This window comes from Triticum dicoccoides, chromosome 1B (genome assembly GCF_002162155.2).
Source record: "Triticum dicoccoides isolate Atlit2015 ecotype Zavitan chromosome 1B, WEW_v2.0, whole genome shotgun sequence".
Taxonomy (NCBI): domain Eukaryota; kingdom Viridiplantae; phylum Streptophyta; class Magnoliopsida; order Poales; family Poaceae; genus Triticum; species Triticum dicoccoides.
The window spans coordinates 514,058,990-514,073,747 of record NC_041381.1 but is presented as its reverse complement, the minus strand read 5'-3'; the positions used below and the strand labels follow the sequence as shown (position 1 = coordinate 514,073,747).

The following is a 14,758-nucleotide window of genomic DNA, read 5'->3' as shown; positions in this document are numbered from 1 at the left end:
AGCGGGGCTGGGGTGCGCACGCGGGGCGGGGCCACGGCGAGCTCGGATCAACGTAGGGGCGCGCACGGCGAGCACGGGGTGGCGGCGCGCGCCGGGCCTGCGCGGCGATGGAGCTCTGCTGCGGGGCGTGCGCGTTGGCGAGCTTGGCGGCGAGGCGTGTGCACGGCGAGCTCGGCGGCGGGGCCGGGCACGGGCGGCTTGCTTTGGCAAGCGCTAGGCGGTGGTGCGGACAGTTTGCGGTCAAGGCTACGCATGCTGTGTTGGACGCGGATGCGTTGGGCGAATCACTCGAAACCTTTCTGAAGTCCGAATATAGTCGTCTAATATATCGATCTTTACGTCTCGACCATTTCGAGACTCCTCGTCATGTCCCCGTTCTCATCCGGGACTCCGAACTCCTTCGGTACATCAAAACACATAAACTCGTAATATAACTGTCATCTATCTTTAAGCGTGCGGACCCTACGGGTTCGAGAACTATGTAGACATGACCGAGACACGTCTCCGGTCAATAACCAATAACGGAACCTGGATGCTCATATTGCCTCCCACATATTCTACGAAGATCTTTATCGGTCAAACCGCATAACAACATACGTTGTTCCCTTTGTCATCGGTATGTTACTTGCCCGAGATTTGATCGTCGGTATCTCAATACCTAGTTAAATCTCGTTACCGGCAAGTCTCTTTACTCATTCCGTAATACATCAACCCGCAGCTAACTAATTAGTTGCAATGCTTGCAAGGCTTATAGTGATGTGCATTACCGAGTGGGCCCAGAGATACCTCTCCGACAATCGGAGTGACAAATCCTAATATCGAAATATGCCAACCCAACAAGTATCTTTGGAGACACCTGTAGAGCACCTTTATAATCACCCAGTTACGTTGTGACGTTTGGTAGCACACAAAGTGTTCCTCCGGTAAACGGGAGTTGCATAATCTCATAGTCACAGGAACATGTATATGTCATGAAGAAAGCAATAGCAACATACTAAACGATCAAATGCTAAGCTAACGGAACGAGTCAAGTCAATCACATCATTCTCCTAATGATGTGATCCCGTTAATCAAATGACAACTCTTTGTCCATGGCTAGGAAACATAACCATCTTTGATAAACGAGCTAGTCAAGTAGAGGCATACTAGTGACACTTAGTTTGTCTATGTATTCACACATGTATCATGTTTCCGGTTAATACAATTCTAGCATGAATAATAAACATTCATCATGATATAAGGAAATAAATAATAACTTTATTATTGCCTCTAGGGCATATTTCCTTCATGTACACCGTCGACGGTCCGCCGGCAGATACATGAATGGCGGTCGGTCGGGCTCGGTGCTGGCCCAAAAGCTCGTCGGCGCGCCGTTGCCACTCATCAAGTGCGACGACTGCCCAAAGACGATTTTGCGCCGCATGTCTACAAGTGCTCAACCGATGGGGTATGTGTTCATGAAGCTTCAGTAGTTCTCTCGGATTTGACTAGTTGTGCTGACTTAAATTTTTATTGTGTAGAATGGATGCAAATTTTGGTATTGGGAAGAAGAGTACATTGATATATTGATAGAGCGTAATTTAGTAGATGTTCGTGTACTTCTAGCTAATATAGAGGCTAGAGATTAGACTAGTGCGCTTGTTGATAGAATAGAGGCTAGACATGAGACTAGATGCGAGGAAGCAACGTCTACTTATTTACACTCGAAGAAGAAAGAAGCATGCAAGATCGAGCCTCCGCAGATCAACAATGAATGCATCGAGAATGCACTAATCCAACTTACAGGAGCAGTTATGAAAGTTGGATATCTTCTAAAATGTATTCTTGTGGTTCTTGTTTTCTTTGGTCTTACCTTTCTAGTCAAAATTTGGTGATGTATTTCCATGTACCAAAAACCAATGATGAAAAAAGATACGTGCTTGCAAAGAAAAACGTACGCGGCCAGGATGCGGCCGGGATGCGGCCGCGCGTTGGGCGCACGGCCACTGCATCCGAGAAATGGCCCGGACACGACCCCATTGACCTACCCAAACGGACAGAATCTGGGCAAAACGGACATCCATTTGGGGTCGTGCGCTGGAGTTGGCCTAAGAGCATCTACCATCGGGTTCCTCAACCCTATACATCCGGGTGGGAAGGCCTGGTCATTGACCGGTCAAAAAAGTCCGACCCAGACGACCTTCTCGTATTTTTTTCTCGAACACGCAAAGCTTGTGTATCATTGCATTGATAGAATAAATAGAATGAGTACAGATAGGGATACAACACATGACACGAACACAAACAGGCGTGAAGATGGCACCCGGAGCAGAAAGAAAAGAGATGGTCGACCCGAGGAGGGGACACATCACAGCTAAACCAACCAAACCCGAACCAAGAATGGCAACGCCGGACCAACTAGAGCATCAACATCTCGAGAACCAAAACTGATGACACCGTGAGCAGCAAGATGGTGCCTTCAAGAAGGAGGACGATGTCGAGACGCCGTCACCATCCGATCCGGAGGAACCAGACCTAGGGTGTCACTTGAGCTCGAAGAGGGGTGCAGCCGAGGGCCTTGACAACACCTCCAAGAAGGAAACGGCATCCGCAGACACCGCCGCTGCCAACATCGGCAAGCCGAGCAGGGGTTTCTCCCTGGCCTGAGGCTGAGCAATCCCATAGCCACTGTATCTGGAAACAAAGATGTGGAAGCAAATGCCGGTCGGCGTCACCATGTCCGAAGGGGGTTGACGGGGCTACAACTGCCGTTGGAGGGTGGCACCGCCTCCGAACCCACGAGCATTGGATCTGGCAAAAGCGAAGACTTTGAGGCACACAAGGTAGGGCGTGCGCGAAGCAAGCCACGAGGGGGTAAGCCGACGGCGATAGGCAACGCCGGCAAGCAAGGACTGAAGGGACGCAGATCCTGGCTACCGTGGCCATAGTCATCAGGACACCAGGGAGCCAGGCAAGCTAGAAGGAACGCACCTGCTGGGTCACAAAGGCCAGAGCCGCCTGGCAGAGGACGCCGGCAGCCATGGACTCCGAAAGGGATGCGGGTCCAAGGTCGTCGGGGCCGGAGCAGCGCCAGCAAGCAGGCGCCATGAGGGCTTCGAGACCACCACTAGCACTGTATACTCGTCACCACCGCGAGAGCCGTCGCCGTGGCTCAGGGGATAGGATGGGCCGCCGGTGGCGAGGGGGCCGCTAGCAGGAGGGCATGCGACGGATACCCTTGCGACCGGCCGCAGATCCCGTGCACAATCCAAGGGCAGCAGCACCAGCAGCTCGGCCACGCATGGAGGAGGAGGGAGAACTGCTCGGGATGGCGCCCTGTGGCCGAGGCTGGCACACGGCGGCCGTCGCCGGACCAGCAGAGTGCAGCAGCTAGGAGGGGAGCGCCCGCGCAGGAGTAGTGACACGTGGGGTGAGGGGGGTGGGGGGAGCGGGCGCAGGGGCGGATCCGTCCCGCCGCCGTCTTCCCGAGGAGCGGCCCGGCCAAGCTGGTCGGCCCCCGGCGGCAGCGCAGCGGAAACGGGCGGGGTGGAGACATGCGGCGGTGGCGGATCTAGGGGCGGGGAAGCGCGTGCTGGGGGAGGCAGGGGCTAGGGCGGAATGGATTCGCCCCGCCGCTGCCATCCTGGGGCGTGGCGTGGCTTCACCGGTCGGCCCTCCGGTGGGGTCACAGCGGGGGCGACGGAGGAGGGGTTACCCGGCAGCGGCGGATGCAGTTTCCCCTATGTCGCCAGGGAGGGCGACGCGGGGGCGAGGTATCTCTGATGGTTGTACTAGCGAGGTATCCCCCCTTTTGTTTTCTTTCAACCTTCTCGTATCGGCATTATACGTCCGAGCTGACTGGCACCCCTCGTATTTCAGCCCATATTTAGGGTGGATATGAGGAGGCCCTGACGCGTCCCCGCTACGTCGGACCAAACATGCCGAAACCACCTCTAATTGCACCAAAATAATCAAGTCCACCAAATCCAGCGTCATGTTCTTGTGTCTGAGTCATGTCCGTCATCCACCCTTCCTCCCCGATCCGCGCTGCCAGTCCCATCCGCCGCCCTAGAGGGAGAAGAAAGAGTTGGAGAAGAGAGAGTCGTATCTCATATGGGAGCTCGAGAAGGCTCGAACTTTTGGGTTAATAGAGATTGAGAAGGAGAAGTTGCAATTTGCTCAAGACATGAAGGATTCGAGGATAATATTGGATGACGCAAGTTTCTTGGATGAGCAAGAAAAGAAGTGACTTGTAGGTAAGAAGAAAAAGATCAACAAAGGTAGGGAGTACGAGGAGGCGATGACAACAGCAGACACGAAATTAATGGCGGCAGAGGAGGCGGCACATATGGCCTCGACAGAGTAGGCGATATAGATGGCGTTCGGCGCGTGATCCATCACGTTGGGCAGCCGTGGCTCAGACTTGAATTTTATTTTGGCATGTCTGGATTGTTGGACTATGATTTATTTTTCTTTGTTGCATTTGTTAGGCTGTTGAATTGTGCTGAATTTATGCTATATGATCCATGTGCATGGAATTCATGGATTTGAGGAGTCTGGCTGCCCGACAGGCCATATGAGGGGCCGTCCAGCATTGTTAGCGGTCGCGCCCAGGCACGTCCGCGGATGTTTAGGGGGCGAATTTGCGAATTCGGGCCCTAGATGTTCTAAGGGCCTCTATGACTTGCATAATTCTAAAAAAAAGTAGGAATAGAAAAAACATATGATTGGAATGTCGTGCTCATCTTAATCCTACAAGATTTTGGATTGCTTGATTGCATCACAGGAAAAGCAAATGATTCTTTCAAATAGGTTTTGCGTGGATGCTAGAAATATATGGGAAGTAGTACCAAAAAAATCTTTGGAAACTTATAGGATTCAATCATATGAATCAAATAACCAACATACAAAAATTTCCTAAGGATTATAGTCCTTCAAATTTCCTATGAAAATCCTTTGAATCAAAGGAGCCCTCAACGGGAGTGCCTAGGGAACATAAGCCTGAAACTTTCTGAGCGACCAGTCAATTCCACCTGGGTCGTTGCATTGCCGACCATCTTCTTACTCCTATTGATAGGATTTGTTCTTCTTCTTCCTCATGCTGCTTCCATCTCCTTCTCTAGTCGATCTCTTCCCTCTAATAGTGATGCCTTGCTCTGCTCAGCCACTGCGTAATCTGAGCGGCGGTCAAAACGAAAAAGGCCCCATCTCCAATATGTGAATCCGCATGCTCTCCTATGCCAGTGACGCCATGGTGAGTCATGTCATCCTTGTCTCCAGTGAGACCCCGCCGAGCCCTCTTAGGACACGACGCGGCCAACCGCGTGCCCGGTTCAAGATCGGGGTTGTGATACTCTCGCGCTTGGTTGTCTCCTCCCCATAAAATTGTTTGAATCAAAAGGAAATTTTAATTACCTAATTAATGTTTAGCAAAATCATAAGTAATATGCATGGGATGATCCCTAAATTTGGTAAGTGCTGTCGTTTATAGTCCAACTTCCCACGAAGCGCTTTTGAAGGAAATATCATCGGCGACTTCATATCTTATTGCACATATACAATCCTTACATACAAAATAAAATGTGGCTCACGGAGACAACTAGTATGCAAGCTGAGATATTACACTGGCATAATTATAGAAGGGTTTATATCTTGAAAGCAGACTACATTTTTGGCTTTCCATATAGACCGTAAAACATGAATCACACATGACAAGTTGAATCTAAACTCAGGTAAAAATTTGGCAAACAATCCTAGCCACAAGTATACATAAAACATCAAGATCTCTACATGTGGTCGTAGCAATAGGTGAAAACGGAACCTTGTACTTATCAAACTTGACTGATAATCCAGTTCATCTGAGCTACACCTAAGTTTCATAGATGAAAATTACATAAGATGAGGACTACAATTTGAGTTTGATCAAATATAAGTTTACCCTACCGCAAAACTAGGCATCAACCAATTGATTCAGTGTTAACGACCTAGATTTTGGATGCAGACTCGTGCCCCGAATATCTCACTAAACCACACCACTTGCAACTAAGTTGCTTCTACATCTAACCATCTAAAACCCATGTACCTGTCCTGAAAGGGAACTTCCAACAATACATCCTTATGCCCATTAGCATCACGTAAGATGATGTTTGTCCATTCACCACTATTATACAGTGTCGGAAATGATCTTTCCCTTTTACAATACCTTGGTATGCCCCTATGTTTAACAAAACCTAGAATGGAACATTTATTGCCTTTGATCCAGAGTGGTAAATGTAGATTGAGTGTTTGCTCTGATTTCCTTGGGCATGGTGTTGAATCACAGTGGTTAATGTTGTCTTAATTTTCATCTCTGTCTACCGTGATAATGAGTTGTCTGTAATTGTACATGACCCCTTGGGAATTTGACAAGCTTCATAGGTATTGCTTCTGGAGAAGCAAGAATCCAAAGGGGAAAACACCTCTTGTTGCTTGGGAATTAGAGTAGTTTATAGACAAAGGGATTAGGAGGGCCTTGGCATAATCAATTTGGAGACGAAAAATGATGCCTTGGTGATGATAAAACATTTTCAAGTTCATTAAAAAAAGGACATCCCATGGGTCAACTTGATTTGTGGTTCTTATTATCAACATCGACTAGCTCGTGGTCAAAATGTTGATCGGTCTTTCCAGTGGAGAGATTTCCCTAACATACTGCCTAAGTTCACACACATTGTCTCATGTCAAGTGAGGAATGATAGCTTTGCTTTATTCTAAAGAGACAAATGGAAAACACCCCTCTTCATGAAACATGGCATCACCTATTTTATTTTCTATTGCAAGACCTATTGTATTGCACATTGTCTGGTAGGATCACTCTCCATATTTGTTCCACCTTCCTCTTTCTATAGAATTGACACTTTTGGACCAGTTAATCATGCATTGTATTTCTGCCACTCAACCTGACATTTGGATGTGGCACCAAATATCATTTGGTTATTGTTGCTCTTATATGTACAAAAATATGTTAGCAGCCCATGATGATATCTTTGCATTAAGGTGGATAGGCAAACTTACTATCCCAAAAAACACAAAATCTCTTGTGACTTTAGTTGCATGATCGACTAAACACAAGAGAGATGATGTAGAGAAAGAACTTCCACTAGCCTGAATACACATGTGTGCTTTGTGGAAGACTTTCCATTAAAACAAGAGACCAACAATTCTTCCAATGCCCTTTTGTCATTGCTTGTTGGCAATACTTGTGTCCTCACTGGACACCTTTGCAAGACTCACTTTAGAACTAGATAAATACTTTAAATGGTTTTCTGATTGCCAGCTTTGATCTGAGGGTCATTATTCTTGTCGCTTGGGCCATTTTGATAAATAGTAATGATTATATCTTTAAGTCTATTCCCCAAGCCTCTACTCTTGCAGAAACTTTCAAGAAGGAAGTCATTCTTCTCATTCATAGAGCCAACAAAGGGAAAAGTCCAAATTTGAAGATTAGCCAGAGGCTTTTCGTTGACTATTTTATTCCCCCTGCTTTTTGTGCCAATTCCCTTTTATGTTGTTTGTAGCTCTTTCTATGAACTATAAAAAATTACAAAAGTTCAGTAGAGAGAAATCCCTCATGGTTCCCTAAAAATCATGCACCAACTTAATATTGAAGGCATATATTCATATCCACGTGAAACACACACCTCGCTATATTTCAGCCAGAACTTGCCTTGGCACAGTGCAAAAACATGTGATTCGAGGTCTCCCTTTCATCACAAAACAAACACTTAGTTCCCACCCACCTTCTTCTCTTTAAAAATTGTTGGTGATCAATATATTATTTCTCAGCACAAACTAAACAAAGACTCTACTCGGGATTGTTTTGAGCTTTCTAATTTACTCATTGCGTATTTGAAAACATCAATGATCGCATTGACACACTCTAGTCCGTAAACCATACCAGTTGGCAAATGAAGAACTTATCAAACACTCCAGAGAAAGCCTTAATTTATTTTGAAAATCACTAAAAAACAATGTCATAGTTTTAGGCATGGCAAATTTCAAGTTTTCCATGGCAATTTATATTGCATGATGATGGCAAACTTACTTTGCAAGCACAACCTCGGGAACATAATTTCCCATAAAAACCTTTGATTTGCCATGGTACAAAATTTGACATCACATTCGTAGTGGTCCTTTGTTTTACGAGAGATAGCCTTAATTGCGTACGAATGAAATAGAGTCAAGTTGGCCCACTGAAATACCTCGAGTGCATCTAAACTGCAATCTCCAAGCAAGTTAGTGACATCGGTGAATCCAAGGCACATATATTGGCCTGGAAAGAAGGCTTGCCCACATGAAGAACATAGCTCAGATGTTCCACAACCCCTAAAAAACCGCAAGTGCTATATCTCGCTCTAAGCGAGGCCGAAACAACTCTCGCAGCAAGAGTCTACAGTAACGGTCCGGCCCACTCTCGCATTTTAAAGAAAACACTGTAGAAAAACGAGCGTAGGGGTGATTCCAACCTTGTTCTCCTGGACGATTTGCAGCAGAGCTAGCCAGCTTCAGGATGATGATGAAGACACACGGCGTGTTCTACTTGACGTAAAATGGCCCAGGTTTCTGCTTTTTTTCTGGTATCCCTGTTTTCCCTATATTTTTATATTTCTTTTTAGTTGGGTTTTCTCCGGGTTTTTTTACGTTTTCTTTTGTTTTTTTTGTTTTCCTTTTTCTTCTCAGGCATTTTGTTTTTTATTTTCATTTTTCATTTGTTTCTTTCATTGTTTTTATCGGTTTTATTCTCTTACTCATTTTCCTTCCTTCTTTCTTTCTTTCTTTATTTCTCGGTTTTCAACTTTTTTTACTATATGTTTCTTTATCAATTTTCACTGTTTGTTATTCTTTTTGCTTTTGTTTCTTTGGTTTTATTTTTCATTTTCTACTTTCTTTGATTTATTTTGTTTCTTTTTTGGTTTTCATTTATTTGGTTCTTTTTTTCTTTTAGTTTCATTGTACGTTTTTTTATATGTCAAAAACATTTTTTCTAATACACGCTTTACATTTACCAATGCCAATTTAACATTTTTAGTACATTTTTATTTCTATAAACATTTTCAAATGCTTGATTAAATTTTTTAAATAGAATATTGACATTTTCTGATGTATGGTCAACATCGTGTATGCACATTTAACATTTTTAAAATGGTTAATTAACATTTTTAGTGCAATTTTAGCATTTTTTAAACACATGATCAACATTTTTCTGAACATATTTAACAAATGCTTGAATAATATTTTTTAAATACTAGTTTATTATTAATAAAAATGCTTGATAAACATTTTTATATACATGATCAAAAAGTTTCACAATTTTTCAATACATGGTCAACATTTTTCTCTATAGATTTAATATTTTTGAAATGTTCGAATAAAAATTTCAAATCCTTGTTGAATATGTTTTTCAAATAAAAACATGATCGATTTTTTTCATCATTTTATTAATACGTGGTCAACATTTTTTACACACGTTTAACATTTCCCGAATGCTTGCTTAACATTTTTCAAACACTTGTTCAACATTTTTTGAAATGCTTGATTAACTTTTTTTAAAATACATGATCAAACTGTTTCATACACAAGCTTTTTTAATACATTTTTTGTATACGTGGTAAACATTTTCTCTATACACATTTTACATTTTTTAAATGCTTGGCCAACATTTTTCTAATGTTTTATGTAGAGTTATTTTTATAATATATTTACTTAGAATATTTGGAAGTATAAAAAATAAAGCAAACAGCAAAAACAAAAAATGTGAAAAATAAACAGAAAATGAGGCTGTTGTTTCCCGCGCTGGGCCAGCTCAACTGACGCATGCTTCAAGGGTGTTCTTTTGTCTGGTTGAGAGCATGTCCATCAAACGCGATATATAAGTCGCGCGTTGGAAATGCCTATATAGCTCGCGCAAGACCAAAAACAGCGCTCCAGCAGAAACTGTAAAATAGAGCAGCATAAAAATGGAGCTGTAAATTTAGCGCACATGGGCTGCGGTGCTGTAAATTTGGGGCTACAGCTTGTGCGCGCGGGCTGCTGCATGTGGGGCCGCCGAGTTCGGCGCCGTGTTTTTATGCGTCTGGTAAACCTCCCACATGCAAAAACAGTATTTTAGCACTTCAAAACTTTTTTAGCGCGTTTGTTAGAGATGCTCTGAATGCGAGATATTCGGTCGCCCAAAAAAAGTCATATGGTCCCCGCCATTGCTTAAATGAAATCGCCAACTCTGAAAAAGGAAGAGCTCTACAGAGACGAACAGAGTTCATAGGAAAGACGGACGTGCCATCGTGTCGCATACTTTATTTTGTCTTGCGCACGCACGCACGCATCATTACAAAAAGATTAGTACGCAGTCCGTTGAGCATTAGCTCTAGAGGACTACGGAGTAGCAGAGTAGTAGCAGGTACAACAACGACGAGGACGACGACGACAACTACAGTACAAGATAAGTAATGCAGTAGTATGAGTGTATGACCCACCGAGAGCCTAAGCTAGATCTACGGCTATATATGCCAGCGCTAATGGAGTATAGCTAGCTAGGTGGCGCATGACGGCGCGCAGCCTCCGCTCTAGAGGCCTAGGCACGGGGACGGAGGGCAGAAGAGGCCGCCGCGCGGCGCCCAGAGGTCGGCGAAGGCGTGGAGGATGAGCGGGTGGTTGCGCGGCGAGTTGAGCGAGAGGAACCCGTGGAGCAGCGCGTTGAGGTCCTCCCACGCGTACATCTCCTTCTCCACCACCATGGCCACCATGGACTCCCGGAAGTCCTCGTACGGCGTCGCCGACTCCACCTCCACCGCCACCGCAGCCTCCTCCTCCTCCTCCTCCCCGCGCGCCATCATCGCGACGCCCCTCTCCGGCCTTCTGCTGCTAGCGTGGTTCCTCTGCCTCCTGTGCCTCCTCGTCCCCGTCCTCCGCCGCTGGCGCCTCGCCCCCGGGTCGTCCTCGTAGAGCGTGTTGGTGGCATAGGTCGCCAGGCCCCACGAGTCGTCCAGGGACGAGACCGTGGTGGCGGTGGTGGCGCCCGCGGTGCTGGAGGTGAAGGCGGTGGCGGTGGACGTGGACGACGCATGCGGCGACTTGGGCTTGGTGCCACGGCCTCCTCCTCCGCGCGCCCGGGACATGAGCGACGAGTAGATGGAGCTGAGAAGCCTCGGCGTGCGGCACCCGCAGCCCACGTCCGTCACCGGCGGCGGCCGGGGCAGCAGGAAACTGTCGCCGCTACGCCGACTGAAGCTACCAGGTGAGGGCATGGTGATCGTGGCTCGGCTACACTACACGAGTGAGTTCTTGGAGAAGTGGACGCGCACGCACACACGGACACGGGGTATAGTATATGTCACCGGAGCTCCTCGCAAGAGACCGAGCGGCTTAAATAGGGAGTAAAGGGGGCGTGCACGCCATGATCACCGCGAGCAGCTAGCTCTAGCTAGCTTGGTAGCGTGCATAAGTTCGAATCATGGTGGTGCAGTAAAGCGAGCGAATCGATCGTTCGGGCGGTACGTGTTGCAGGTACGTGTGCGTGCATGCACGCACGCACGCACCCATCCATCGATGGTTGCTGTGATTTGACGCGTCGAGGTACCACCTCTTATTAGGCTGGTCATAGTGGGAGTAACATAGGTAGTAACATAGATGCCACATAAGCAAAAATGGTGATGTGGCAAGTAGTTAATGAGGAGAGAGGCAAATAGAGTAACATAATATGTTACCATCATATAGCAGTTTCCAATGCATAATGAGTCTACAAAGTAATAAATGAAGGCAACTATGTTACCACACCTATGACACTACCCACTATGAAGGTAGTAACATAGACTAGTAACATATGTACATATGTTACTAGTCTAAGTTACTCTCCACTATGACCAGCCTTACGGAGGTAAATAAATTCTGGCCGGGCAGAGGTGACGAGCAGACGAGGGGGGAATAGTACGTGTACGAATATAAAAGCCTGCTTTGAGTTGACTATCTCGGCACGCAAGTGAGGACACGACGCTAGCTGAGCTACTAGTATTTACTGGTTACAGTACCTTCAATCAAGCCTTTCAAAAAAAAAATGCATTCAAGAAAACATTTGTTTTTCTCCGCGAGTAAGAAATTTCTTACTATACGCACTGGATCGTTACTGCGTGCGCATGCATAGTGTACCGTGATCAGGACGTGCAACTCATGATCAAAAGGGTGAGATTGTCCGGCTTTTTATGAACCATGATGATCCAATGCAGCAGCAGCAGGCAGCAGCAACATCGGGTTGCTCGTTAACTTTGGTTCTTTCTCGAAGTAAGATTGCCCCCTAACTTTCACCAAGGATCTCTGTTGTAGCTATTCCCCTCTCCGTATCTGTTTCGGTACAGTCAAAGATGGAGAGAGCCGGATACGATTCACACGCGCACCATGAGCTGATCATTGCGCAATGCGGCGACTGGTCAGCAATACAGTGCTGCGGCTGCTGTGAGACGGGAGATGAGGTACGCACTCGAGTACTCTACTGATAACGTGACATGGTTGGATTATGGTACTGGGACAAAAATAGGTTAGCTCATTCAGACATGATCGATGGAGTCTGCCGCGTGGCAAAGTGGACGGTTTCAGAGGTGGTCAAAAGGACGCGTCGTTCTTAGCCAAATCCTAAGCGCGCTCCGGTTCATTGCAAAAGCATCAAAGATTTGCGTGCGTATCGCAGTTGGGCGGTACGGCCCAATGTTGCAAGCCATCATGAGCGGTCTTCTGATTGGGGATGATTCCGCATCTACAATCATAATGGATAAATCTTGCCTCTATTTATACGCGGATGCGTTTTAGTAATGCATATCACACATAAACAATATTTATTGATAGAGGAAAAAAATACAAAAATCAAACATAAAATTCATTTGGAGTGCATAATTCAAACATGAAATACAATGATTGGCGGGGTAAATTCACACATGCTTCATTGAGTAGTTGCACGTGCACATGTTTGATCTTAAAGTTGGGTGTATCTCTAAAAAAATTCACATCATGTGCTGTATCTTGTTCCGGAAGGAGAACCTGTACTCCGGACTCCTCAAAATCATGCATGCAGGCTGCCCCTTCACACTCATCCTTCACAATCAATGTTGTGCAATACTACACAACATGACATCAGTTGCCAGACAAATGTGTTTGGTTCCCACGTCATTACAACTCCACAAACAATACTTCGACCAGCTTGGTTCACTCCAAGTGCCATCTCCACATCCTTCCAAGTACCTTCTTGCAATTGTGCAAAGCAAGATTGCTCGTTATCTCGGGGCTTGGATATAACCTTCACAAACGGCGTCCATTAAAGATAGATATCATCAGCAAAGTAATTACCCCTTCTAATACTTGTGCCCGTTGACGGTGTAGTTGCACTCTCAAGCATCCCCATCACAAAAGTCTCTTGAACAACAAAGAATACTGGAACACATTGATATTGTTGTGAAAACCAAGCATACCAAAGAAAGCATGGCAAATCCACACGTCCTTTAGGGGGTGTTGGATTGTGGCTAGAGTTGTCCTTCAAATTTTTTGTCGCTGACTGAGAGCCTTGGCTCACGTTTGGATAGTGGCCCAATCTTTTCGTCCACGCCAATATTTTGGATGTGTAGTTCAGATTCTGCGCCAACACGATGGTGAAACTGGGGTGGCTGATTCCCTTGCCAAATAATTGGCGTGCCCAGCTTCGGCGGGGCTGGCGTGGGCTTCATCCAAACAGCCCGTGATGCCACTGCTTCAAATATGATGATGGCTTCTTGGATGTGACATTTATATATAATGCTCGTGCAAGCCTTTTGGGCGCTTCTTCTATTGCCAATGCATGCAATCAATATAACCGAGCATACCTGGGAAACCTCACTACTGCAGGATGCTGCTAACACGACACTACGATCAGAGACCCTTCGAGAAACTGTGTACGATGCAATAATTGCAAATGGTGGTGTAAAAGAACCGTCTAAAATGTGCAGAACGTTTGTGATAATGGATGCATCAAACACGTTTCAGATTTTAGTTACGTGTGCGATGAAGGGCATACGGTTGATCCAGCAGAACTGTTTGCGATGAGGAAGAACAGCAGAAACGGGCAGCCATATTAATGTTTGTGCGATATACGTCATACAGGTCCCTCTGATGAATTGTGTGCTATTAGGAATGCAACAGAAACGATCAACCAGATCAAGGTGTGTGTGATATACGACATACAGTTCACTCAGACAAACTGTTTTCGATTAAGCAAGAGAACGGAAACTGTTCATCTTAACAAGATGTGTGTGATATGCGGCATTTGCGATCAACCAAAAGAATACAAATGATTCGTGTAAACCAGATGTGTGTGATACGCAGCAAACAGCCCACTCGGATGAACTATTTGCGACGAAAAATTATAACACAGACGGTTACTATAGTAAGTTCGTGTGCAATTCTGTTCGTACAAAAAACTTTACAAATGCAAACTAGTTGCTTGCATATAAATAATTATCAAAAAGTAACGAGATAAACCTTCTTCAAGCCAATCAATATGTGTTCAAAAAATAAAAAATGTCAAAAATTACAAAACAAAGACCTCGATAGACCTTGGTGCTGTAGATCCCTCTTTGTAGCCTTTATTGCGCAACACAATGAAAATGGATCAACTGAACAATATGTGTGTGATACGCGGCAAACAGACCCGTGATCAGAAATGTGTGCGAAAACCAATAATAACACACACGATTGAAGCTAATAAGCCGTGTGATTTGCTCTGTCT

General features: G+C 45.5%; 1 protein-coding gene across 1 annotated transcript; it reads right to left on the bottom strand.

Annotated features, from left to right (window-relative positions):
- Positions 1–10,276: 10,276 nt before the first annotated feature.
- On the bottom strand, positions 10,277–11,338 carry LOC119307635 (transcription repressor OFP8-like). Its single transcript, XM_037583709.1, has one exon. It carries the CDS (start codon positions 11,259–11,261, stop codon positions 10,581–10,583), a length of 681 nt encoding a protein of 226 aa, XP_037439606.1. The 5' UTR covers positions 11,262–11,338; the 3' UTR covers positions 10,277–10,580.
- Between the last annotated feature and the right edge of the window lie 3,420 nt (positions 11,339–14,758).

Bases quoted from the DNA above. Each gene is read 5' to 3' on its own strand.
- LOC119307635 (XM_037583709.1), bottom strand. From the start codon at position 11,261: ATGCCCTCACCTGGTAGCTTCAGTCGGCGTAGCGGCGACAGTTTCCTG.